Source organism: Drosophila busckii, unplaced genomic scaffold, assembly GCF_011750605.1.
Source record: "Drosophila busckii strain San Diego stock center, stock number 13000-0081.31 unplaced genomic scaffold, ASM1175060v1 hic_scaffold_33, whole genome shotgun sequence".
NCBI classification, from domain to species: domain Eukaryota; kingdom Metazoa; phylum Arthropoda; class Insecta; order Diptera; family Drosophilidae; genus Drosophila; species Drosophila busckii.
In genome coordinates, this window is record NW_022872743.1 from 34075 (window position 1) to 58684 (window position 24610).

Below are 24610 nucleotides of genomic sequence, written 5' to 3' on the forward strand. Positions count from 1 at the left end.
TTAATAAACAAATGACAAGCGCATTAAATGCTAAAGTGAACAATATATATATGTGTATGTGCCTGTGTGTGTGTGTTTAGTGTGGAGCAAAACGTTGCCAGGATATGCGTATTGAATTTCACCTGATTTGTATTGCCACCTTTCGTATATAATTATAATCAACGTGATCACGCGCTCACACCAGCGCGACAACAACAACAACAACAACAAAACCAACACCAGCAACAAGTCGCCAGCTTCAGTCTCAGCTGCAGTAGCTCAGCTCAGCATCAAGTTTGCCAAAAACCCATAATTTTTGTTTTTTTTTGCACAAACCTTCAGTCTGTGGCTTTGGCCTTTGAGGGGCCAAGGGATTCAGTTTGATGGTGTCGCCGGCTTGACCGACGCCAACCCAAACGGGGCGCAATAAACTAACTAAAGCGAACTCCAGAGCCAGAGCCAGAGCCCGCAGCTTAAACTTCGCCAACGAAGCAAAGCAAAGGAGCAGCAATTCCAGTTCTCGTTCTCGATCTTTAAGTTGAACGGCTCGTGGATCGACGACGACGCTGCTGCCTCTGCCGCTGCCGCATTTATTGTTTTGTTGCACACACACGGGGCAACTGTCTGAGAGGCTGAGAGGCAGCAACTGGCCCCAACACCCGAGGAACAACAACAACAACAACAACAGCCTTTGAGGTTGCTGCTACGTATAAAAATCATCAAGCGCTTTTGTTGTTATTATTGCTGTTGCTGCTGCTGCTGCGCCGCTGCTTGTTGTTGTTGCAACTCCAGACATGGCGCCGAAATCCAGAAAGAAGAAGGCTCATGGTAAATATTAATATAACATTTCTTTTCTCTTCTTGGCCTGCCCGTTGCCCATTGCCGTTGCTTCCTCTTCCTCTTTGCTCTTCTTGCTCTCTTGCTCTGCTGCTTGTTTTTGTTTTTTGTTTTTATGCGCGCGTTTTAGATCGTATTGTCTATACCCTCGGAAATGCAATTGCAACTTGAGGCGTATTAGCTGCAACTTTAAAGCTAAACACAAATATTTTAAATCTAATTTTTATGTCAAACAATTCTTTATAAATTTTCAGACAAAGTTAGGGCAACTTTACATAAAATTTATAAAAGCTATATCACTAAAATATTTTTATAATTAGAAACTGCAATTGAAGCTTAGCACATATTAATTGTTAACTAAAAGCATTAATAAATATTTAAAATCGAACTCTTATGTCAAGCAATTCCCTAACAAACTTTAATTAATAATTAATAAAAAATTCCATATGTTTGAGCTGCACTAAAATATATTTATAATTTAATTGTTAACTTAGAGCAATAACAACCATTTTAAATATTACTTCAAATAATTCTTTATCAATTCTCAAAGTCAATTCAACTTTTCATTATAAATATCACAGCTTTGCACTAAAATATAAAATTCATACTAATAATAAATATCAAGCTTTGAGCCTGCTCTTAAATATTTTAAAAAATAATTAACATTTAAATCAAGTTTTTAAACTTTACACGAAGTCAGTGGTAATATTAAATATCGCAGCTTTGTGTTTGCATTTAAATATTTTTTATAAATAGCAACTGTAACTGCAATTAAAGCTTGAGACATTTTAATAGTTAACTAAAAGCAATAATAAATATTTTAATTCAACACTTAACATCAAACAATTCTTTAACAATTCTCAAACAAAGTCTGCGGCAACTTAATGTATTAGAAAAATGTTTAAACATCTAGCAACTCTAACTGCAATTAAAGTAACTTAAAGCAAAAATAATGCAAGCAGTGCTTTAACCTTTAAATATCGCTGCACTTATAAAAAAAATTAATAAATATTTTAAATTTGTTTTATAACAATTAGCGCAGCTTTGTGTTCTGCCCTTAAATATTTCTTATAAATTTTTGCAATGCTTCAAATATTTTCGAGTTCTCATTGCCTTTGGGGCTGCTCCATCCAGCGCAACTTGCAGTCGTCTTAGCTCTGCTTTTATTTTATGTATTTACTTGTTTATTATTTTATCTGTTTGTTTGTTTGTTTGCTGTATATTAATGCCTTGCCTTTCTAGTTTGAGCTTGAGCTTGAGCTTTGGCTTTGGCATTGGCATTGGCTTTGGCTTTTCCAGCCAAAGTTTTTCCCTTGTCTCTGGCGTTTATCGCAAAGTGCAGATCGCGTCGCTTAGACATGGGGACATGGTCTCCTCTGCTGCTGATCATTGTCGTTGATTGTGGCATATACAAACATTTTGTAAGTGGCATGCCTCATAAGTATGCAGCGCTCATATTACAAATCTCAGACGCAGGCGCAAGCTCAGGGCTCAGGCATATCCTGCTTTCAATTGAAATCCAAGCATTTGCCTTTTTGTATTTTTTGTTTCTAATTGCGTTTTGTTGTTTTCAGCGCAACAAGTGTGCATTAGTATGTGTGTGTGTATCTGTGTGTGACTAAACCGCAAGGCGGCTTAAAATATGCGACGTCTGACGCTCCGGCTTCGACTCCTTTGCGCCTTTTGCGTTGTGCATGTTTTTCTTAATTTTTTCTGCTTCTCTCCACTTTTTTTATGTCTGCGCAGGTAGCGGCAGCGGCCCAAAATCCAAAATAAACGCGCACCCCTTGCACCCAAAAAAACAACAGAAAAAATACAAATACGAGAAACTACAACGAAATAAAAAAGATCAGCTGTCAATTTTATTGCTGCTCCGCCTTGTCTTGCATACAATTCTTCTGGCTTAGATGCCTCTTCTTCTTCTTCTTCTTGTTCTTCTTGTAGCTTTGTTCTTGTCATTTCAGTTCATTTGCTTAGATTAGTTTGATATGCATCTAAGCATTTGATTTGAGTTTCGGTCTTTGGGGATTATCGAGCGATAATAAAAAAAAACACACACACTCCTTTCTATTTTATTTATGCATGTTAAATATTTGGGTACATTATTTCAAATGAAACATGCTTCAATGCTTAGAATAAAAATGTGGGCACCATTTAAATATTTTCGAGCATTTTAAATTTGTATAAAAAGTACAAAGAGTTAACTTGAAAATTTCAATACACATTTAAATATTTTCAAAAATTTAAAATTGCTTTAAAAAGTACAAAGAATTGCTTTGAAATTTCTGTTTTTAATTTTAATCATATATCAAATATTTTCTAAAATTCCTAATTGCTATAAAAAGTACAAAGAATTGCTTTGAAATTTCTTTTTTTAATTTTAATCATATATCAAATATTTTCTAAAATTCCAAATTTCTATAAAAAGAATTGCTTTGAAATTTCTTTTTTCAAATTTTTATTATGCTTAGTTTTTCAAAAAAATTTTCAATACACATTTAAATATTTACATATTTTTCAAATTTAAAATTGCTATAAAAAACTGCAAAACATTGCTTTGAAATTTCTGTTATTAATTTTAATCATGTTTAGTTATTTCTAAAATTTCGGTACGCATTTATTAATTTTCTAAAATTTCAAATTGCTTTAAAAAGTGTACGAAAGAATTCTTCCAAAAATTCCGCACATGCCTTTAAATTTTTTTTTAAATAAATTGCTTTGGCATAAAATTGGCCATAGAATTATTTATAATTTTAGTATGCTTTAAAAAAGCTTAAATTAGACATAAAAATCAAAATGCCAAAACGCCAATGGCAGGCGAATATATTATGCATAAATATTGTGTACAAAATGCTTATCAATGTATTTATGCCAAACAGGTTAAGCTTAAGCTAATAAAAAAATATAACATTTAAAAATTTAAATTCAAATGCGTTTTAAATTCTCAAAACTGAGGTGTGAACATAAACTTTGTGACACACAAAGTAATTAAACAATTGTTTTAAAAACTTAATAAGCAATAAAAACAAATAGTTTATAGGCGCCAGGTGTCGCTTGTGTGCAGTTTTTTATACTAAACATAAATTCACTGCGGGCGGTCGAAGTTCGGAGCTGGGCGCGTTCACAATTTCCAAGATTTTTGGCTTGACTCAGCAGCAAAGAGAGCGAACCATGACAAATCGCTGCAAATGCCAAACAACAACGGATTATATATTATATATGAGTTATAAAAAAACAAAAGACAATGATTTGGGCTTGGGGCAGGCGGCGGCGGCGGCAACAAATGCGAGCAACACCTTTTGTGGCTTAAAAAGCCGCAAGCATTTCTCTAAATCTTTGTTGATTGAAATTTTAAGCTAAATTTTTTAAGTGCCACACACAGTGACAGTGTCATCTGTGCAGTGCTATCAATATATTATTATTATTTTTTTCTATATTTTTTATTGATTAAAAACAGACGCTGATAAGCGTTTTACCTTTTTTCGTTTGTGTGTGTTGAAGTCTGGCGCACTTAACTAATTCCAGGTAGTCATATACACACATACACACACACACACACACACACACATAGCTCATACATATGTTTGTCTATTTGTAGATTTCCTAGTCTAGCGTTTTGATAGTCAAAGTTAATCTTATCAACGAACTGCGCGCGTAAACAAACAAAAGTAGTAATAATAATAATGAGGCAGCAATAGAAAAACAGAAACATAGAAAATGAATATGAACATATTTTTTTGGAAAATTTAAGCAAAATTCAAACACATTTTGTGTACTTTATTTATTTATTCAATGAGAAAATGATTACAAAAAATATTTAAAATTTATTATTATTTTTTGTAAGCTACATTTGGCATAGAAATATACAAAATAATCAAAAAAATATTAAAAAAAATTTAATTTAACACGCTTTTAGCCAAAAGTCATGTTTATTTTTTATTAATATTGCCGACTTTGGTAATTTTTTAATTTAATTGCTTATTCTAGCTTAACTTAATTTATTAAATTGAAATGCCAACTTTGCCGTTTAGCCAAAGCCAAAAGAGGTCAACGATTTTTATGGGCCTGACAAAGTCGTGTAGCCACGCCCCCAACCCCTCTCTTGACTGTTTTTGCTTGGTCAGCTAACGTCAGCATGTCGCGTCTGCTGCTCAAGTCAAAACATTCGCATTTTATTTTGTCTCCGAGGCGACGACGACGACAACAACAAGCGAACAAGTTTGCATTTCTTCTTCTGCTTCTACACTGCTCGTTGTTGCTACTTGCAACTGTCTAGCTAGCTGCTTATACTTAATTCATAAAGCAATGCAACTAGTCATCAATTGACATTGACTGCGGCATTCATAACTCAACTATGAGCGAGCTTCGAGCTGCGAGATGCGCTTCCGAGTTTGTTTATTGATTTGCTAATGCTGCTCGTAATGGATACTTGCAATTACTGTTCGGGGCTGTAAATCAATTGTTTACTAATGAATATGCTTATTTAGCAATTGATTTACAGTGGCTTGTGCATTAAGTGCAAATTACAGACATTAAAGGCAGAGCTAACAGCAACTGCATGCTGGGAATTTATTGGGGGGGACTTTTTTTTTTAGGATTTAAGTGGCTGCAGGCAGGTTTGAAACTTAGCTAGGGCTGTGATTTTATTTGATTAAATGCTATTTAAACTAATAAATAAATTATAATAAATGCGGAAAAAATTAATTTTAAATTTTATTTATATAAAAAATGTTATATAATTTTTATCATATTTTTAATCATCAAATTCTTAAAATGCAAGAATTACAGGTTTATATTGTTAGATTGCTATTTAAACTAATAAATAATATATAATAAATGCAGAAAAATTTAATTTACATTAAAAAGCAGTTTTATAATTGTTAGCTATTTAATTAATTTTTCTTTTTCAAATTCTGCAACAATTGCAGCTTATTATGCTTCAATAAAATATAAAATTGTTTCTAAAAAATATATTTGAAATTTTTTATAATTTTATAAAAGTTTAGTATATATATATAGCTTATAAAACATATTTATTTGAATTATGCTAATATATAAAAATGTATGTAGCTAATTAGCTGCTAATTGACTTAACTTTAGATTTGTTTGCCAAGCTTTTGTTTTTAATACTTTTAGTAATTTACAAATCTATTTATGAAGCGCTCGTAAAGTCATTTAAGCTTTGCATAGACAGCAAACACTTAAGATAGGCATTATCCAGGTGTTATACAAGAGACACTAGAACGTGTCAATGCGCACGAAATAAAATTAAAATTAACAACAGACAGCACAAGACTGAGGCAAGAGAGTCATAAAAGAGACAAGCGAGCTATATATATGCTATCTATATATAATAAATCATGAAACACGCAACTTAACCCACATAAAATATATAACTATAGCCTAAGAGCTAAAACAGATTTCTTTATGCAATGCGAACAGACACTATCTTGACTATATGTATATATATGTTTGCCGCGAGATAAATTTTCACTCAAATTTCACTTCATTTATCACAAAAATCCATCAGCAAAGCAATTTTTCTCTTGAAGTTCTGCCTGCCTGGGCTGAGCCTCCGCATGTTTACAAAAGTTGCAGCCACAGCAATTGGTTTTGTATTTTTTTTTGTTGTTGTTGTTTTTTAGCTGCTGCGGTCAGCTTCCAGCTTGGATTCGCCTTGGAGTTTTAAGTAACTTGCTGAGTTACTTGCATTTATTTGATTTTGATTAATCGTCAACAAAAATTAAGCGGAATTTGTTGTCGTTGGCTGTTAATGGAGCAAGATGTGGTTGTTGTTGCTTTTGTTGTTGTTGGCTCCACTGACAGGAAGCTGCATTTACATATGCAGGGCAGGCAGGCAGGCAAAAGAGTCATGCGTGTTGTTTTCGTATCTTGCAGATACATTTCATTTCATTTAGTGTGCTCAGTTTACGCGCAGCAAATTCCATTGCCATTTCCATTTTCCATCTCTCTCTGTTGCTGTTTTGACAAGCAGCAGCAGCTGCTTGGGCTTGGGCCTGCCCTTAGACGCTCAACTGTCAGTTGCAGCTCACGGCTCAGTTCAGTCATTTTCACGCGCGCCCGCCCGCACATGTGTGCAACACACGCTGTTGACAGTCCGACGACTGTCTTTGCAACAGGATATGTGCAACAGCAACAACAACAACAACAACTGAAAGATTGAAAACTCTGAGATCTTTGGCAATTTATTGTGAGAATTTGTTAAATGCTGCGTTGCCTGCTTCATTAGCCGCGCTTCAAACACATTTAGAAAACATTTAGTCAAGTTTTTTCGTATACATATTTAAAACTATTTAATGCTGCGTGTAAATATATTAAAGTTTGCTTTTTCTTTAGCGCTACTTAACAGTCAAATATTTATTTAATATGCTGCTAGCTTTGATTTGGCATTAAAATTATATAAATAGATGTATGTTAACATGAGCGTAGTTAGACTGCAATTTAGAGGGGTGCCAGCAAGCAGTTTATTATATTGATAAATATATTGATTGATTATTATTATTAATAGAAGTTAGGAACGTTTACAAAACTCAAATTAAATTAGAAACAAGCAGCGTGGGCTTTGACTATTTTGTTTGCATACACAAATGTTATTTTATAGCTAATTATTGTAAAAAAATATTGTAAATTAATTGATATGTGGACATATATTGAGCATTTGACTATTTTGTTTGTATGCACAAATGTTATATTACACTTAATTTATTAAATAATTAAATTAATGTAAATTAATTGATATATTCCCATATATTGAGCATTTGACTATTTTGTTTGTTATATTGTTATATTACAATTAATTATTGCAATTTATTTATTAAATAATTCAATTAATGTTAATATATATTGATATATATATATATTGACATATATTGAGCATTAAGCTAAATTTATTTTTTCTTTTGTGTACTTCCCATTACTTGCAACATATGTTAGATCTGCTTATATTTATTTCACTATATGCATTTATTTTTCTTTTAATTTATTATACTTTATTTTAAATGTTATGCTGCAGTTTGTTTACGCCTTTATAATAATTTTCGTCTGTTATTAATAATATTAATAACAAATCATTATAGCTTGAACATTATTTTTAGAATTTTTGGCACAATTTTAAAGGGAAGAACGACTTGACCCATGACTGCTAATTTCCCATTATGCAACATTGTTAACACAGCGCTGCTAATGCGCTGCTAAATGCTTAACATGCTGCTAATAACAGTTTGCGTCAATGAATTAGTGCATTTAATTTGCATTAAATGCTACAAAAAATACTAATACATTTTATTATATTAACAAAGCTTCAACAAGTGGCGCAGTTAACAGTGCGCTGTTAATAAAAAACCAAACTGGCAACGTTTGTTAGCCCTTACGGCTCAGTTAATTAGCGCACACGTGTGCGGCGCTCTTAACGTGTTTTTTGTTTGTATTATGGCCAGCAGCAAAATTTGTGTTATAACGTTTTTATGTGTATGTGTTTGTTTGTGTGTTTGCACTGAGTTGAGAGTACATTAAATGTATAACACAGACAGCGCGGCGGCGGCAGCAGCTTTATTAGACTGTATAAAAAACAATAACAAAATACGGCAACGGCAAAGCGTCAAACAATGGCCAACAACTGTTGTTTAAGGCCACAGACAATGCGCGATGCGAGCCAATGACAACGCACAAATGGTGCAAGCTATAGCATATATAGGATTAAATAATATAATTTGCATATTTTTTGATCGCCCGCCCCTGTGTGTGCTATATAAAGCCTGCGCACACGTCATGTCAACCAAACTGTTGGCCAGGCCGCCTTAAAAGGCGCGTCGCAGTCGAATTTTTATACAAACTGATTCATCAGTTATATATATATATGCTATAGACGTATATAGTGTGTGCGGGCAATTAAACATTTGGCAGACAATTCGCCAAGCTGTCTGTCTGCGCCTTTGGCTTAGCAACATGTTGCTGGCAACATGTATGTTGCTTAAGTCTCTTTTGCTATGCCAGTCACAAGTGCGGCGCATAAATTCAATTGACATTTTGACGCAATATACGCCTTAAGCTTAGGCCCACCCGCATGAGCATAAATTTCCTATGCAAATTTGCTAAACAAAAATAAATAAATAAAAAATGCAATTTATGTGCAAGAAGCAACAAAAAATAAATAAAAAGACGTTCAAAATTTGTGAGCAACTGTTGCTATACACTTTGAATTGAAATATAAAGTGAGGGTAGCGTAAAGCTGAGCAAATTTATGTAGCAGGCTATAAAGTAAATATTAGAAGTTGTTTATATAATTTATAGTAATTAATTAAGGCAAGAATTTAGCTTAGAGTTGTGCAAAAATCAAGCTTCGAATTTTTGCATTCAATTGTTGAAACTGCAGTATTTTTTATATTTATATCAAAACCATCGCTCTAACGAACTTCAATCAATTTTTAGCGCTGATTTTAATATTTTTAAAAACTTACTGCGCTCAGTTCTTGATATCAGCAACAATTTTAAAAGTTTCAATCGAACTATTGCTTTATATTGATACATTGATATATTTTTTTATTCAACTATTTCTCTATTTAGTTTCTAATCATTGCTCTAGTCAAAATATATACAAAAGTAGCAGCCAATTTTAACTCTCGCTTCGTTTTCATTTTGCTTTGCTCTGCACTGTTGCCAGTTTTTTAAAGAGTGGTAAATAAAAATAAATAAAAAAAAAATTAATCAAAATTTAAATAAGCTTGATTTCAAGCCATAAGGTATTTCCTATTTCTATAAGCTATTTCACTTTCAAAAAAGGCTAGATCTAACTTATAATAAGCTAATAGAGCAGCACTGTATATAATAATTTCTTTAATAATTTGCTTAATCAGCTTTGATTAAATCAAAGGATATAAAAAAGTAATTCTGTGCCCATTTTGCTTTTTGTCTGTGTTTTGCTCTTCAATTATTTGCTTATATATCTTTGCCTTTTTATGCAATTTGCCAGCTTTGTTTAAATCAAAGTATATGCGCAAGTTGGCTGCAGCCAAATTCAAGCTGCCCACTCATTTTTTTCTTCTTCAGCGCTCCGCGTTGCATCTGCAACAAATTGCAGTTGCCAGTTTGTCAGACAGTTTGACTTTATTTTTAACACAAGCGAACAGACAGCTAAACTTTTACTATATATATATATGCCATATAGCATATATCTGTTCGTCTCACTCGTAAGATTTATTTTCGTCGCATTGAGCATAGCTAAATAGCACTTCGCATTTTATATGGCAGACACATAAATTCCAAATGTATATATATTTATATATTTTTAAACACACAACCGAAAAAATAAAAAAAAAAAACAAAAGCGAGAGAAGCAACAACTAATTAGCGCTGCTGTTGTTTTTATTTTAATTTGATCGGCTTGGGCTGCTTTCAACAAGCGGCTACTGTGCTGTTGAAATAGCAACAACAACAACAACAGCAACAACAAGCAGCAGATATTTATATGGTTTATAATGATATAGCTAATCATGCGACTGCCTTCACTTTATAAAGCCAAAGCTCTTTTTGATTGAAAAATCATAAAAAATATAAAAAAAAGCAAAAAAGCAACAACAAGTGTGCGCAAGATCATCAAAGTCAAGTCGTTGATCTTTTGAAAGCGTTTCGGCAGCCGATAATTTGCTGATAAAAATTGCCATAAAATTGTACAGCCAAAAAAGCGAAAAAAACGAGAAAAAATAAAAACGGCATAATATATGCAAATCGATTTGCAATCGTAAATAACAACGCCGGTGTATATAGCCCAATTGAAATGCCAAATTGCTTGTATTTATTGTTTGACGTGCATAAGATTTGTATTTTTATGCCTTTTCGCTTGACTTTTAATGTCTTTGACTCTTTTATTCAATTGCTAATTTAATGCGCTTCTTCTTTTTATCTTTGCAGGTAAGTTTGACGTCAAGCGGCCAAGTAAAGTGCAGCACTAGGCCCAAATGCCACTGGCCATATGGCTAAGTATATTTTAAATTTCAGTTTCAGTTAGTCACTTGCCAATTTGTAGCCGATTATGTTGTGTCGCTATATATGGCGCTATATTTTTTTATATTTTGCTTTTTATGGGCTTGCAGTTTGACCTAAAAATCAAAATCAAGCGCAATCTTAAGCAATTTTATAGAATTGTTTGGCTATTAGTAATGTCAACATTTCAGCATAAAAAAATATTTATAAAAATTACATATATATTTAAAATGTATATACAAAAAATATATACAAAATATTAATTCAAAATACATATACAAAAATATTTATAAAAAATTGCTTCAACTCAATTTTTTATTTGATTTTCAAAGCGTGAAATTTGTTACAAATTTTGCTTTTATTTAATTCACATTCTAATCAAAGCAATTAAAGCAGTAATATTGTTTTAAATGCTTTCAATGTTATTTGACAATTAAAATTTGGCAACAAATTGCAAAATAAATTAGCACTTAGCTTAATTTTAATTTATTTCAAACAAAAAAATGTAAAGCTGATTTAATTGAGCTTAATGCAATAATTAAAACAAACTTGCAGCAAATTAACTAAATTTAATATGCAAATAAGCAGCTACAGCAAATGTTAATGAAATAGCAATTTCAACAATAATACAACAAATTTCATACAAATTAATTAGGCGCTACAATTTAATTTTAAAAATTTTTAAAGCAGTACAATTGCTAAAAATTTTGATTTTAATGAAATTTAGCTAAAGCAACAAAATTATATAAATTTAATATAGAAATTATAGCTGAGATAAACTCAATTTTATTTCATTTTACAAAAGCTTAAAATGTTTTGTTTATTTTTCTTTGTCACTTTGTCACATTTTAACTGCTGCAAATCTGAAAAGAAAAGCAACACAACTAATATTCAATTAAAAAGCTTGCGCATGTATAAATCTAAATCTGTATAATTTTATAAAGCTGCTTGGGGCAAAAAATTTAAGCTACAATCTAAGCAAATTTATCAGCGATGCTTACGGGTGGTCCCCAGAGACTGCAGCGGCGGCAGCTGCAACAATTTCTCATTTATGATTACACACACACACACACACATATGTATATGTTTAATGAATAATATTTTGTTTTGCAGCTGCAATTAAAAATCATTAAGCCAAATCGGCTGCCCCTCGACGTTTCGCTAATTAAAGCGAATGCAGGGGGCGTATGCAAAACGCCAATAAAAGCAACAAAAATGTAACAACAGCAGAAAAAATTAAATTGCAATTGTTTTTAATTGCCAAAGTGAAATTTTGTAGTCAGACGCAAATACAAAATTCATTCATGAGCAGCGTTCATATAGACAAAGCACGTTCATATAGCTGGCAGCATTAATTATAGACATTTATAAGGAAAAATCATTTTAAAAGTTGTCATGCTCAAATAGCAACAACAACAGAGGCTTGGCACTAAATAAATACAAAGCAACAACAACAACAACAAAAACAAAAACCGGGCTGCAAACCCGTTTACCTTCGCCATCATTCTTCACTTTTTATAGTCAAGTCGATGTTGCTGCTGTTGTTGTTTTTTTTTTATTAGGAAAACAAATGAATTTGTTTGAACTTAAGTTTAGAGTTAGCGCGCTGTTAATTTTTGCTTGAGCTTAAGCAAGGATTTGATAACAACAATAGCTATAATAATTAAAAGGCAATAAACTTAAAGCGGGCGTATGCGCAAATTTAAAAACAATTAATTGTTATTGATGTACGCTGCGTATGCTTGATTTATGTGCACCCAAATTAGCAGCAGCGAGCAGTTGCTGAATGACTTCACTTCAGCCACATGTTGCATGCAACTCAAATTGAGTTTGTCTAACAAATTGCCAGACCCCCCCCTTGTAATTTATGCAGCGCGCTATGCTGCGCATTTTCAAGCAGCTTCCTCGCTATAGCTATCTCGCTCTATTGCTGTACAGTAAACTGGTATCAAAGCTTTAGTTACTTTACTTTTGAACCCGGATATACGCTGAAGTTTAACTCTAAGGGGGGTTTTGGTAGCGACGCCACTGCTTGCTACACTCTTTGCGCTGTAGCCATTCTAATGTTTAAGCCGTTTAAGCCTAATGTAGATTAGATTATTTATGCTGATTATGCCCAGCTCCACTCTCCAATACCTTTTGGCTAATTTGTAAGCCAGCACAACTTCTACGAATTTCTGTTTGTCTGTCTGTGTGGGAGTTGTTGCTGTTTGTCTGCGCTTTGCATATGAAACGAGTTTTTAGTTTAACAAAAAAAATTCGTTGAGTTTGCCCCACGGCAACAGCAACAGCATCCGCTGCTGCTTTGGTCTAACAGCCCACGCATTAACAGCGACCCTATACCTAACAGCGCTCTCTCGCTCTCTCTTAACAGTTGCACACTCTTAAGGCGCGCACTGCTTGCTTAAGCTGCTTGCGCATTGCGCTGCTGCTGATTTAATTAAAAACTATGCGACACTTAATTAAAACGCAACGCAACTTGCAACAGTTTGTTGCTTTGCATTTTATTAAGAATTTTGACAGCATTTTGATTAAGAGACAGCAGCAAAACACTTGGCGCGCTGACATGCAACGCCCACAACAAATATTTCCATAAATAACTTGTTTACACACACACACGCACACACGCACACATTTAATATTTTATGTAATTATTAGTCTAAGACAAAAAACGCTGCTTTGCATACAGTTAAAACTATTGCTATAGTAAACACGTTTGTTGTTTTTGTTTTTGTTTGGCTGACACGTTTTGAAAGTCAATTAAACGCTTGTAACATTATGCATTTATGTTAATGCAGCAGTCACTTAACAGCTGCTGTTAACGCCTACACAGCTAAACAGACTGTAAGCAGTGGCAACACCCACGCGCATTTACAGCGTCGACAGCAGCTGTATGTGCCCTAACATTAACAGCGCGCTGTTCGCTTAACATAACATATGCAGTTTGCAGCGCAGCTGCTGCTGTTATCTCAATTGGCGTTGACAGCGACGCGAGAGCGAGAGCGCGCGATTGATTGCAGACTTAAACTGGTTTAGTTAGGTGTCAATTTTAGCAAGAACGATCAGTGTAGGCAGCTAATTAGTTATTCTTAAATTCATATCTCTCGCCAGATAAAAGGCACTTTGAAACTATTTGGAATTTCATAACGAATTAGCGTCCAATAAAAGCAAAACAAATATTGCTGCAACTAAATCTGTTGTCTGTCTGCTGAAAAAAAAAAAATAAAATTCATATAGCTGCGGCCAATTCATTAAAACTGACAGCTAACAGTATACGCCCACTTTTTTATTAAAGTACAATAATAAAAAAAAAGCAGCAGCACCCACTAGACGATTATATAAAAAGTCATAAGCAAAAATTAAATTAATAAATTTATTTATGTATAAAAATAATAAACTAGCCACGAATTGTGGCCGCCCACAAAGCAAATGGAATTGAATAAACAAAAACGTGCTGAGAAAAGCGTTGAGGCTAAATATTGCTGTCAGGGTTTAAAATATAAAAAAAAATAAACACACACAGTGCGCATTTTTGTAAAGTTTACAACAAAAGCCAAAGGCAATGTAAAGTGCGTTAGTCAGCGCAAAGCAAAAGAAATCAAAACAAAAGTTGGTCAAGTCAATTTTTTTTGGCAGTTACAAGAGCAACTTACAATTTACTTAAATATAAACAATAAGCTAAAAAGCGTAAGCGAGGCATATAATTTGTATAGCATATTGTGAAATAGTTATGCAAACTTTATATAAATTTGCTAATTAAATAAAATGCTGTTTGGATAGCAGCTCAAAGCATAAAATATTTATTTTATAAATTTAAAAAAATATGTATAAGTATTAGCTTTGAAATTTTAATTATTTAAGCAGTTTTTTTTATTTTCTTTATATATTATTTATATACAACGCGCAAAGTCTATGTTTAATATTATTATTTATTTTTAAATTAGCTGTTATTTTAAATTAGCTGCAAAAATATTCTTTATTAGGTTTAATTTGAGTTTGACTTGCATAAGAATATTTTGTATTAAATTTATATTTAAATATAATTTTAACAAGGCGCAAAGTCTAGTCTAGTCGTCACTTTATAGTGCCTTGAATTTGATAGCAGCAGCTTTTGCTTGATAAAATTTATTGCAAGTTTGAATTGCATATTATATTATATAAATATATATATATATATATATATTTGTATTATATTTAAATTTGATTTTACTAAGAGTCTGAGAAGTTCATAATTTGTAAGAATTTCAATTGAATTTTATTGATTATATTCTTTATTAGAAATATATTTGAATTGAGTTGCATTAGAATTTTTGTATTATGTTTGATATTTAAAATTGATACAAAGCCAAAGGTCTTTATATTTCTTTGAATTTGATTGAAGCAGCTTATCTTGAATTAAATTTATTGCAAAGTTTGAATGCATAAGAAGATTCTTAATATTATTAATATATATATCATCTTAATAAAAGCGCATTATTTTGTTTGTAACGTTTTCTCAAATTAATAACAAATCAAAACCCAAAATCCATTCTAAGTCAAACAACTTTTATTACATTTTTTAAATGCTAACTAATGCTAAATTCCTAACTAAAGCAAATGTTGCCATAATTTGCAGCATTTGTTGCTCTCGTTTTGCACTTTGGAATGTTTTTCATTAAAACCAAACTGTGCTGCTAATTAGACGCTAGAGCTAAAGCGGACAGCAGCAGCCGCAGCAGCTGCAAGCCATTGTTACAAGCGTATAAAAAGCTATGTGTGTGTGTGTTAGTGTCTGTGTGTGTGTGTCATACATATGGCATTGGTTTATGAATGATTCAGCTTCAGCTAACGATTTCCGCTGCCAACGCACGCGCATCGCTGCGTCTTGATTTGATTTGTTTTTATTTCATTTATTTTTTTGGGTGCAGTGCACAATTTGCAACTTTAGACGCAGCCCTCGCACTCACTGCTGAGTTATAAAGTGTGGGCTGTGTCGTCGCCCAGGCTAAAAATACAGGCGACAAACTAAGGCGACAAACATAGGCGAGAGAGCGGCAGAACGAGGGATGCAATTGCTGTAAAATATGCTTGGCATGCCTGGTCGTCACATCCGCCAGCAGCAGCAGCAGCAGCAGCAGCAACTCGTGCCTTGCCTCATGTGGCAGCGATCATGTGCCTCAGCCAAATCGCTTTGGCTATCTTTATCGCTTCACTTGATCTCTATTACTAGCTATATATATGTATATATCTATTAGCTGTATATACGTAAATTGTAATTTGTAGCTGTGAGCTCATCAATGGCAACAACAATCGAATTGAACAGCCAAAATCATCTCGTCGTGGCCAACAGCTGCTGTGACGTCTGTGTTGGCCAAGTCTATACCACTACTAACTGTATACTAATACTATATGCCTAGGCTATTTGCCTTTGCCTTTGCCTTTGGCTATTTGCTATTTGCGCTGATTTCGCAATGGAAATTTTGTTGTTACTCGCAAAGAATATGCAAGCGGAATTTTTTCAATTAAAGCAAAATATTTTAGCTGTAAGCAAAGGTTGTAGCAGAAGTAAAAGCTTAATTTGTATTTTGTATAAAAATTAAACAAAATTACAAACGCTCTAAATAAATTAATTTGTTTTGCTTAACTTATAATAAAATGCTATAAAAATTGCAAAACTTGCTGCAACGCATTAAAACGCAATTTTTTTTAAAATATTTATTTAGCTCTTCGCAATTAACAATTAAATATTTCAAACAAAGCTTTAGACTGTGTTATAAATATTTATAAAATATTTCCGAAAATATTACGTTAAACATTCTTATAGAATTTTAATACCAATGAGAATAATACTAATGAAAATCCTAAGTTATAAGTATATATAAAATATTACGCTAAACATTCTTAAATTAATTTTTTTTAAATATGTAAGAAGCTTTGAAGTTTTTAAATCTACAAAAAAATAGCAACAGCAATTGAAACAATTTGCTAAACAAAGCAAAAATAATAAAAGAAAGCAGCTGCATTTCTTAAATAATTAAAAGCAATATAATTCTAATGCATATTTTATATGTATATACTTATACTTTTTTAATTTATTAAACAAGCTTTTAAACTAGTTAACCTATGTAAACATAAAAGTTTATTATTGCGCTCAAGTTTAATTTGTGTGCCAAATGATTTTTGGTTTACAACTTGCAACAAACCAAAGCCTAAACAAACTGCTACAAGCTAAAGAAAAATGTTCAAATACAAATCATAAGCAGCTCACACACACACACACAGACACTTTTTTACCGCAAGGCAGACGCTGCTGTTGCTGCTGCTGCCTTTGATTGTTGCCTCTGTGTGCGTGTTGGCCACAAAATTCTGTTGCGCGTGCAGTTGGCGCCAAGTCGGCGTCCGCCTGGCCGCCTGGAGCAGGTAACAAAAGATTTTGGCGTCGTTTCATAATTTGATTTCCCTGTCGAGAGCGAGAAGAGAACGCGCTACAGTTTCTTCCCTTTTAAAGCAAAAAAAAAAAACGAAAGAAAAAAATTCATAATTTGTTGGCTGCTGCAGTTTTAGTGGCTACTGTGCTACGTGGCTGGAAGCTTGAAGAACAGGCTCGGCTCAAAGACAACAACTTGTTGCACAGGTTTCAGTTATTTGTTGTAGTTTTTGTTATTTTTTTGCATTTTTTGATTTTTGATTTTTAATTTAAAATTTTATTTGCGGCGACAACTTGTTGAAATATGCGCGCAACTGCAAAAAAATACAAAAAACTGAATATAAATAAATAAATTAAATGGAAATCGTCACGTTTTTGCATAAGCTACAGATACAGGCGAGATAAAGCAGCAACAACAACAACAAGCAGCTGTTGACTGCTATTAAATTGTAATTAAATTATTATCTCTTAGCCATTGTTGAACGCCCAATGCATGAGCAACTAACAAAAAAAAAAAAGCAACATCCGCCAATTTGTTTGTTGATTTTTATTTGCATTTGGCCGCAGTTCGTGCGCGCTCTCTCTCTCTTTATCTATCTCACTCCTATGTCTCATTTGATCGCCTTGAATTGCCTTTGTGGCACGCGTTTGGCTCATGTAGCTGTCAGTTTGGTGGCAACCAGGCCCACTAAAAATATGTGGCGCAAACAAATTTGTTCAACGCTCTGCAATTTGTGTAAAAAACGCGTTTTTTTTTCTTTTATGCATTTTAATTGTTTAAGCCAACTCAAGTGCAATTGCAATTGCAGTTGCTTGTTTATGCTTCAATCGTTTTAATTGTTTATATAACGCGCTTCAAATTGCAGTCTAAGCTTTAAATTGTTAATTGCGCTTTGGCTTTGGTTTTTAATTAAAAGCTTAAGCTTAGTACAAGCATAAAAACAACTGCTAATTGTTGCTTAATTACAGCTTAAATTACAAGCAATTAGGCGGCATAAATTAAATTTAAATATATGCAAATAATAAAGTACAAACAATTTATTTGCTGCGAATTTAAAAACACTTAAAATAAAGCAATTAATAAATGTCAATTTGAAAATTTAAATCAAAGTTTATATAAGACTACAAAGAAAATATAAAAAAATATAAAAATGTATAAAAAAATAGGAAAATTTATAAAAAAAATTTGAGAAAATTAAAAATAAAATAATGAAAATAAAAAAAAAACATATAAATTTTATAAAAAAAATTTTTTATACATAGAAATGTATAAAAAAATATTAAAATTTATAAAATAAAAATATAAAAATTTATAAAAACAATATAAAAAATTACAAAAAATATATAAAAAAAAATATTTAAAAAAAATATATGTGTATAAAAAAAATAATAGGCCTAAAATATCTACAAATTAAATTAAAAACAATATTTTTTATTTTAATGTAAATTATTTGCGCACAATTTAAATAAAATTTGTATTAAACTAAAATTTTGCTTTATACAAATTATAAATTTGCACAGCATTTTAAATGATGCCAAGCTGAATAAAAATTGTTTAGAATAATTGCATGTGCGCGGCCTTAGCTTTTGGTCTCGACCACGCCCACACACATAGCGCACATTTAAACGCCCTTTATATGGCAGTTACAATTCAATTACTGAAACTGAAAAGCATGTCAAACATTTAAATTAGTTTGCACATTGCAATTAGAAACGCTGCTTAGCTGCGCAGCGACGGCGACGGCGACGGCGGCAGCAGCTGAAGCATGAAAACGCAAGCGGGCGAAGTGGAGTGGAGAGTGGAGAGTGATGGAGACTCAACGGTAACTTGAGCAACTGATTCAGGTCGAGCGCGCGCAGCCGCAGCCGCAGCCACAACTAATTAGAAAGAGAGGGGGATGGAGTGGGAGGGGGAGGCAATTGCGTGGTCAAGTAGCCAAGTTGGACTTGCAACTGTTGCTTGTGGCTTGTTAGTGCATTCAATGAGCTCAGCGATTTATGCTTACAAGCCGCTTAACGGTTTTGTGCTTGTTTGAGTGGGCGTTGCACAAGCGAGTCGGGAGGGAGGGGGGGGGGGGATTGATAATTTTAATCTGCAATATGCAACACGCACAACAAGTTGCGCTAAAGTAAGTGAGCAACGTTTCCCACACATGCCACAGCCTCTTCAGCCTCTTTACAGCGCCACCTGTTGTACATTTAAATTGCCATGTTTGCTGCTCCATTCATAAAAAATAGAAAATGCGTTTTAAATGTGCAATAATTTTTATAGTTTGCAGACATTACAGCAACTGTTTAGCTTTACCCCCCCTCGCGCGCACGCCACTGGCACTACAGACAATTTTTATTAGCGCAGACGCGACTTTTAATTTGGCTATTTATAAGCCATAAAAATTGTAAATTCCTTACACAAAGCGAACGGATGTGTGTCATGATTTGTTAAGCGAATCGCTTTTCTATAGTCTCATTGCTACTTCCCAGAAATTCAACGTTAATAACATAAACAACAACAAAAGCGGCTTGCAACAAATGCGTTAACAAATTTAAACTTTAATATAAAAAGCTTAGAAATGTGCGCACTTGTTTGCCAAATAAATTATAAATTCTTAGAAGCCTTTGGGCCAACAGCAGCTTTGAAATTCGCTTGACGTGCAAATTAATGGGCTGGTGGCTCAAGTTAAATGTTAGTCCAGCCAATCTCAAAAGGAAGTCAAAAGCCAGATGGTTAGAAATTAGAAATTAGACTAAAGAGTGGCTGAAACTGAAGCACATAAAGAATGAGCTTGAATTGCTTTTATTTGCTTAACCAAATTGAAAACAAGCAGTTAGACCAGCCACTAATAAATATTAAATAAAAATATATGCAAGCGATTTGTATGCAAAACAATAAAAAAAACAAAATGTAAAGCAAGAGAAAGGCGCGGAAATATTTTATTGAATTATTATGCAATGGATTTTTAGCTAAAACTATGCTACATAGCAATAAATAAGTTAGGCTTTAAATAAAAATTAAATAGAATAATAAGAGCATTTTATTTAATGATATAAATGCAATATTTAATGCAAATATAAATCGATGGCACTCAATAGCTTTAGTATTAATTTTTAATTATAACTAAGCTTGTAAATATATAAAATAATAATACATATAAATACGTTGGCTTCAATGCTGTGCTAAGCGATTGTGTTTAAGCTTCAAGTTGCTGCTCAGCTAAGTCTAAAGTAAAGACAGTCTAACACCTAACAAGCCCGCCCACCCACAAGCGCACGATGCCCACTAAGCGCTCGCTTAGCAACAAAGCAGCAACGCTCTCGCTTAGTCGCTCTTGGCTGCTTAGAGACGCTCTCAGCTGCTTAGAGTCGCTCTCAACTGCTTAGAGCGATTGAGCGCTCAGTCACTTTCAGCTGCTCAGAGCGATTGAGCGACTACAAACGCAAGCGTCGCGCTCTCTGCAGCATTTGAGCGAAGAGCAGCTAAGCAGCTTACATGTGTGGGTGGGTGGTTGGTTGGCTTAGGGGTTGGCTGGCAGGTAAGCGAGCGTGCGCGACCCTCTACGTAACTCAGTTGTACTTGAACTGTTGCTGAGAAAACAAGCGCTGAGCGAAGCTGCCAGCATATTTTAATATTGTTATTAATAATTGAAAAATATTAATGCTTAAATGCAGCAGCTTAAGCAACTTGAACTTTAAAATGGCGATAGCAAATGTAAAGTGTTAAATTATTAAAAAGCGACTTGCATTAAATTTTTATTGCTTGCCTTAGTTTTGCTTTAAATTTGCGCGCCAAATGTTTTGAATACAAATTTCGCTTATTATAGAATTCAAAGTTTATAATGAGTCATCAAGTTAGGCTTGGTCATTTGTCAACGTTTTTTGTTAAGCGCTGGTGAAAGTCTAAATTTGAATTTATTTTTTAAGCTGTGTTGTTGTTATTGAAACTTCTCTTAAATTGAGATTAGCAATAAGTAAACAAATCTTATAACTAGCAGTTCTTTTGAACTCTTATCGCTGTTTGGTAGCTCATTACTTACTTTAGTGTTAAATTAATAATTAGTTTACCTTACTATCTGATTTTTCATTTGCTTATTTTTAGTGTCACGTTCGCTGACTTGCTACTGCGAAGGCAGCTGCCCGAATAATGTGAGCAATGGAACCTGCGAGACCAAGAGCAGCTGCTTCAGCTCGGTGCAGGAAGTTTATGATGAGACCACAAACAGCTACGAGGAGGAGCGCACCTACGGCTGCATGCCACCGGAAGATAATGGCGGCTTCCTAATGGTAAAATTGATAAAATAAAAATTAAAAATATATATTAATTGCATATTTGCTTGCAGTGCAAAGTGGCCGCCTCGCAGGTGCATGGCAAGCACATCGTCTGCTGCGATAACGAGGATCTGTGCAATCGAAATCTGCAGCCAGCGTTTACGCCCAAGCTGACGACGCCTTCGCCGGATTTGCCCGTGAGCAGCGAATCGATGCAGACATTTATGCTGCTGGGCTCGGTGGTCATGTGCGCCTTTGTGCTGACTGTGGTGCTGCTCATAGTTTGTTTGATCTACAAGCGACGTGAGAAGCAGCGCAAGCCACGCCTCATCAATTCGATGTGCAACTCGCAGTTGTCGCCGCTGTCGCAGCTGGTGGAGCAGAGCTCGGGCTCGGGCTCGGGACTGCCGCTGCTGGTGCAACGCACCATAGCAAAGCAAATACAAATGGTGCGGCTGGTGGGCAAGGGACGCTACGGCGAAGTGTGGCTGGCCAAGTGGCGCGACGAGCGTGTGGCAGTCAAGACTTTCTTCACCACCGAGGAGGCTTCGTGGTTTCGTGAAACGGAAATCTATCAAACGGTGCTGATGCGTCATGAGAACATATTGGGATTTATAGCTGCCGATATCAAAGGCAATGGCAGCTGGACGCAGATGCTGCTGATAACGGATTATCATGAGGTGGGCAGTCTGCATGACTATCTATCCACATCGGTTATAACGCCGCAGAAGCTGCAGCTGCTCGCCTATAGCTTCAGCTCGGGTCTGGCGCATTTGCATGATGAAATCTTTGGCACGCCAGGCAAACCCGCCATAGCGCATCGCGACATCAAAAGCAAGAACATCTTGGTTAAGCGCAATGGTCAGTGCGCCATAGCAGACTTTGGGTTGGCGGTCAAGTACATGTCCGAGCTGGATGAAATACACATTGCGCAGAATACGCGCGTGGGCACGCGTCGCTACATGGCGCCCGAGGTGCTCAGCCAGGCGCTGAATCCGCAGCAGTTCGAGGAGTTCAAGCGCGCCGATATGTACTCCGTGGGGCTGGTGCTGTGGGAAATGGCGCGTCGCTGCTACACGCCCATTACGGGCACCAAGACCACCACCTGCGAGGACTACGCGCTGCCCTATCACGATGTGGTGCCCTCGGATCCCAGCTTCGAGGATATGCACGCCGTTGTCTGCATCAAGGGCTTTCGTCCGCCGCTGCCTGCGCGCTGGCAGGAGGACGATGTGCTGGCCACTGTGGCCAAGATAATGCAGGAGTGCTGGCATCACAATCCCACTGTGCGGCTCACTGCGCTGCGTGTGAAGAAAACGCTTGGCCGCCTAGACATGGACGCGCTCAATGATATGCCCATGAAAATAGTCTAGTTTATATAACTATCCTTAGTTAGTTTAGTTACGTTAGCTAAGCTGCATTTACTTTTCACACTTGCATTAAGTTGCACAATTTGTGTCTTATCTAAGCCTAAGCCGCGCACTGATTCGTATGCCTAGAACTTAAGTCCAAACGAAAATAATCATTGGTTAATGAAATGCTTTAACTATTTGCGAAATATTTTTCTAGTTTAAACGCTGTACATACGTTAGCGTCTAGTTTATGTCTTTATTTTGTAGCTCTCTAAGTCTCTATATGTCTTCTATATAGCGAAGCATATGCCTGCTGCCTTTTGTAAAATCCACTGAATTAGCTGCCTAAGCCAGACAAGAAGGATCCGAAGCCTTCACTCTAATTTAAGCTTATTGCTAATATTTTGTGTTTACTTTTGTTTTGTGTAAATAGCAAACAATGTAACTGTATCAACTATATATGTATTGCTTTGTATATATAACTAGCCACGTAAGTTTACTGTAATTCGATTGAATAATTTTTGATTTTTCGTACACACACACAACTAAAGTTTTTTGAACGCAAAACGTTTAGTTAATTTATTTAAAAATAATAAAAAAAAAACTATTATGATTTAAAACAAAAACTTGATCCACTTGATTACAAAAATTCCGTTTTGCGCTCTATTCGCCCGCCATCATTTCCATGAATTCTGAAATGCACAAGAATTTAATTTCAATTGTTTGGAATTTGTATTTTTGACTGCGCTTACCATCAAAGTCCACTGTGCCGGAACCGTCGGTATCGATTTCCGCTATAATGCCATCGAGATCACTGGACGATAGTTTGTCATCGAGTGCAGCCAGAATTTCCTTGAGCGTCGATGTGGTTATGTAACCGTTACCCTCACGATCGTACAGACGAAATGCTTCTTTCAATTCCTTTTGTATGGCCTCGGCGTCCTCCTCCTCCAGAAAATGCGCTGCTATGTTGCAGAAGCCATCGAAGTTCACCTTGCCCGTGTCCTCCGGATCGTTCTCATCGATCAAATCCTGCAGCTCGCTCTCCTCGAACATCTGACCCATGCTGTTCAGTATGGTCTTCAGACGCAGCGTCTCAATGAATCCGGTCTTTTGCGTATCGAACATTTGGAATGCCTTGCGCATGATATCCATCTTCTCATCGTCCTCCTAACATTAGATATATACGAGATTAGCATGATATAATTCGTACACTCGATTGGTCGGTCGTACCATTTTCTATCTGTTTTTGGATGGCGCGTCGCGAGCTAACGGATGGAGGAAGAACCGAAAGTGGAATACAAGTAGCTGCGTTGGAAGGCGAGCGCGCACTAAACCGTTCGTCTGGCCAAGATCCATTATTTATAAACAACAGCCGAAAGTCCGCTAAGTGCGCCACGTCATATGCGCACCCACAACCGCAAGAAAAACCAACAAAAAAAAACCCCCAACCCGCTAATATACACCTTGGTACTCTCCCACACACACATTTACATCCTTTTGGATGTCTATCGCTCTATGTGTGCGTGTGTGTGTTCGTTGGAATGTGGCAGCGGAGGCTGGCCAGACGCATAGCATCAACAATCGGTAACATCTGATCTGATCAAAGTGAATGTGTGGATATAGTTGCTCAGTCGGCAAAGGTCGGCTACGTCATTTTTGCTCGAAACAAAATGAAAAGCTCTTCAACTGCCGGAAAAATAATCGAGCACGCCATAGTCACAATTACACAATTATGTGCCCACCCACCTACACACACACACACACACACGCA

General features: G+C 35.0%; 2 protein-coding genes across 2 annotated transcripts; one reads left to right on the plus strand and one right to left on the minus strand.

Annotated features, from left to right (window-relative positions):
- The first annotated feature begins 7 nt into the window (after positions 1-7).
- Positions 8-23417, plus strand: LOC108606393 (bone morphogenetic protein receptor type-1B). Its single transcript, XM_017996485.2, has 3 exons — positions 8-807; positions 21315-21499; positions 21556-23417. The coding sequence occupies exons 1-3, from the start codon at positions 774-776 to the stop codon at positions 22855-22857; spliced, it is 1521 nt and encodes a 506-aa protein (XP_017851974.1). The 5' UTR covers positions 8-773; the 3' UTR covers positions 22858-23417.
- Positions 23418-23490: 73 nt separating this feature from the next.
- On the minus strand, positions 23491-24179 carry LOC108606460 (troponin C). Its single transcript, XM_017996581.1, has 3 exons — positions 24070-24179; positions 23589-24006; positions 23491-23528 (listed from the first exon to the last, which is right to left on the minus strand). The coding sequence occupies exons 1-3, from the start codon at positions 24070-24072 to the stop codon at positions 23500-23502; spliced, it is 450 nt and encodes a 149-aa protein (XP_017852070.1). The 5' UTR covers positions 24073-24179; the 3' UTR covers positions 23491-23499.
- Between the last annotated feature and the right edge of the window lie 431 nt (positions 24180-24610).

Bases quoted from the DNA above. Each gene is read 5' to 3' on its own strand.
- LOC108606460 (XM_017996581.1), bottom strand. The intron at 23,529-23,588 runs GTAAGCGCAGTC...TGTGCATTTCAG, and splicing joins CGGCACAGTGGACTTTGATG to AATTCATGGAAATGATGGCG.
- LOC108606393 (XM_017996485.2), top strand. From the start codon at position 774: ATGGCGCCGAAATCCAGAAAGAAGAAGGCTCATG. The intron at 808-21,314 runs GTAAATATTAAT...GCTTATTTTTAG, and splicing joins CAGAAAGAAGAAGGCTCATG to TGTCACGTTCGCTGACTTGC. The intron at 21,500-21,555 runs GTAAAATTGATA...ATTTGCTTGCAG, and splicing joins ATAATGGCGGCTTCCTAATG to TGCAAAGTGGCCGCCTCGCA.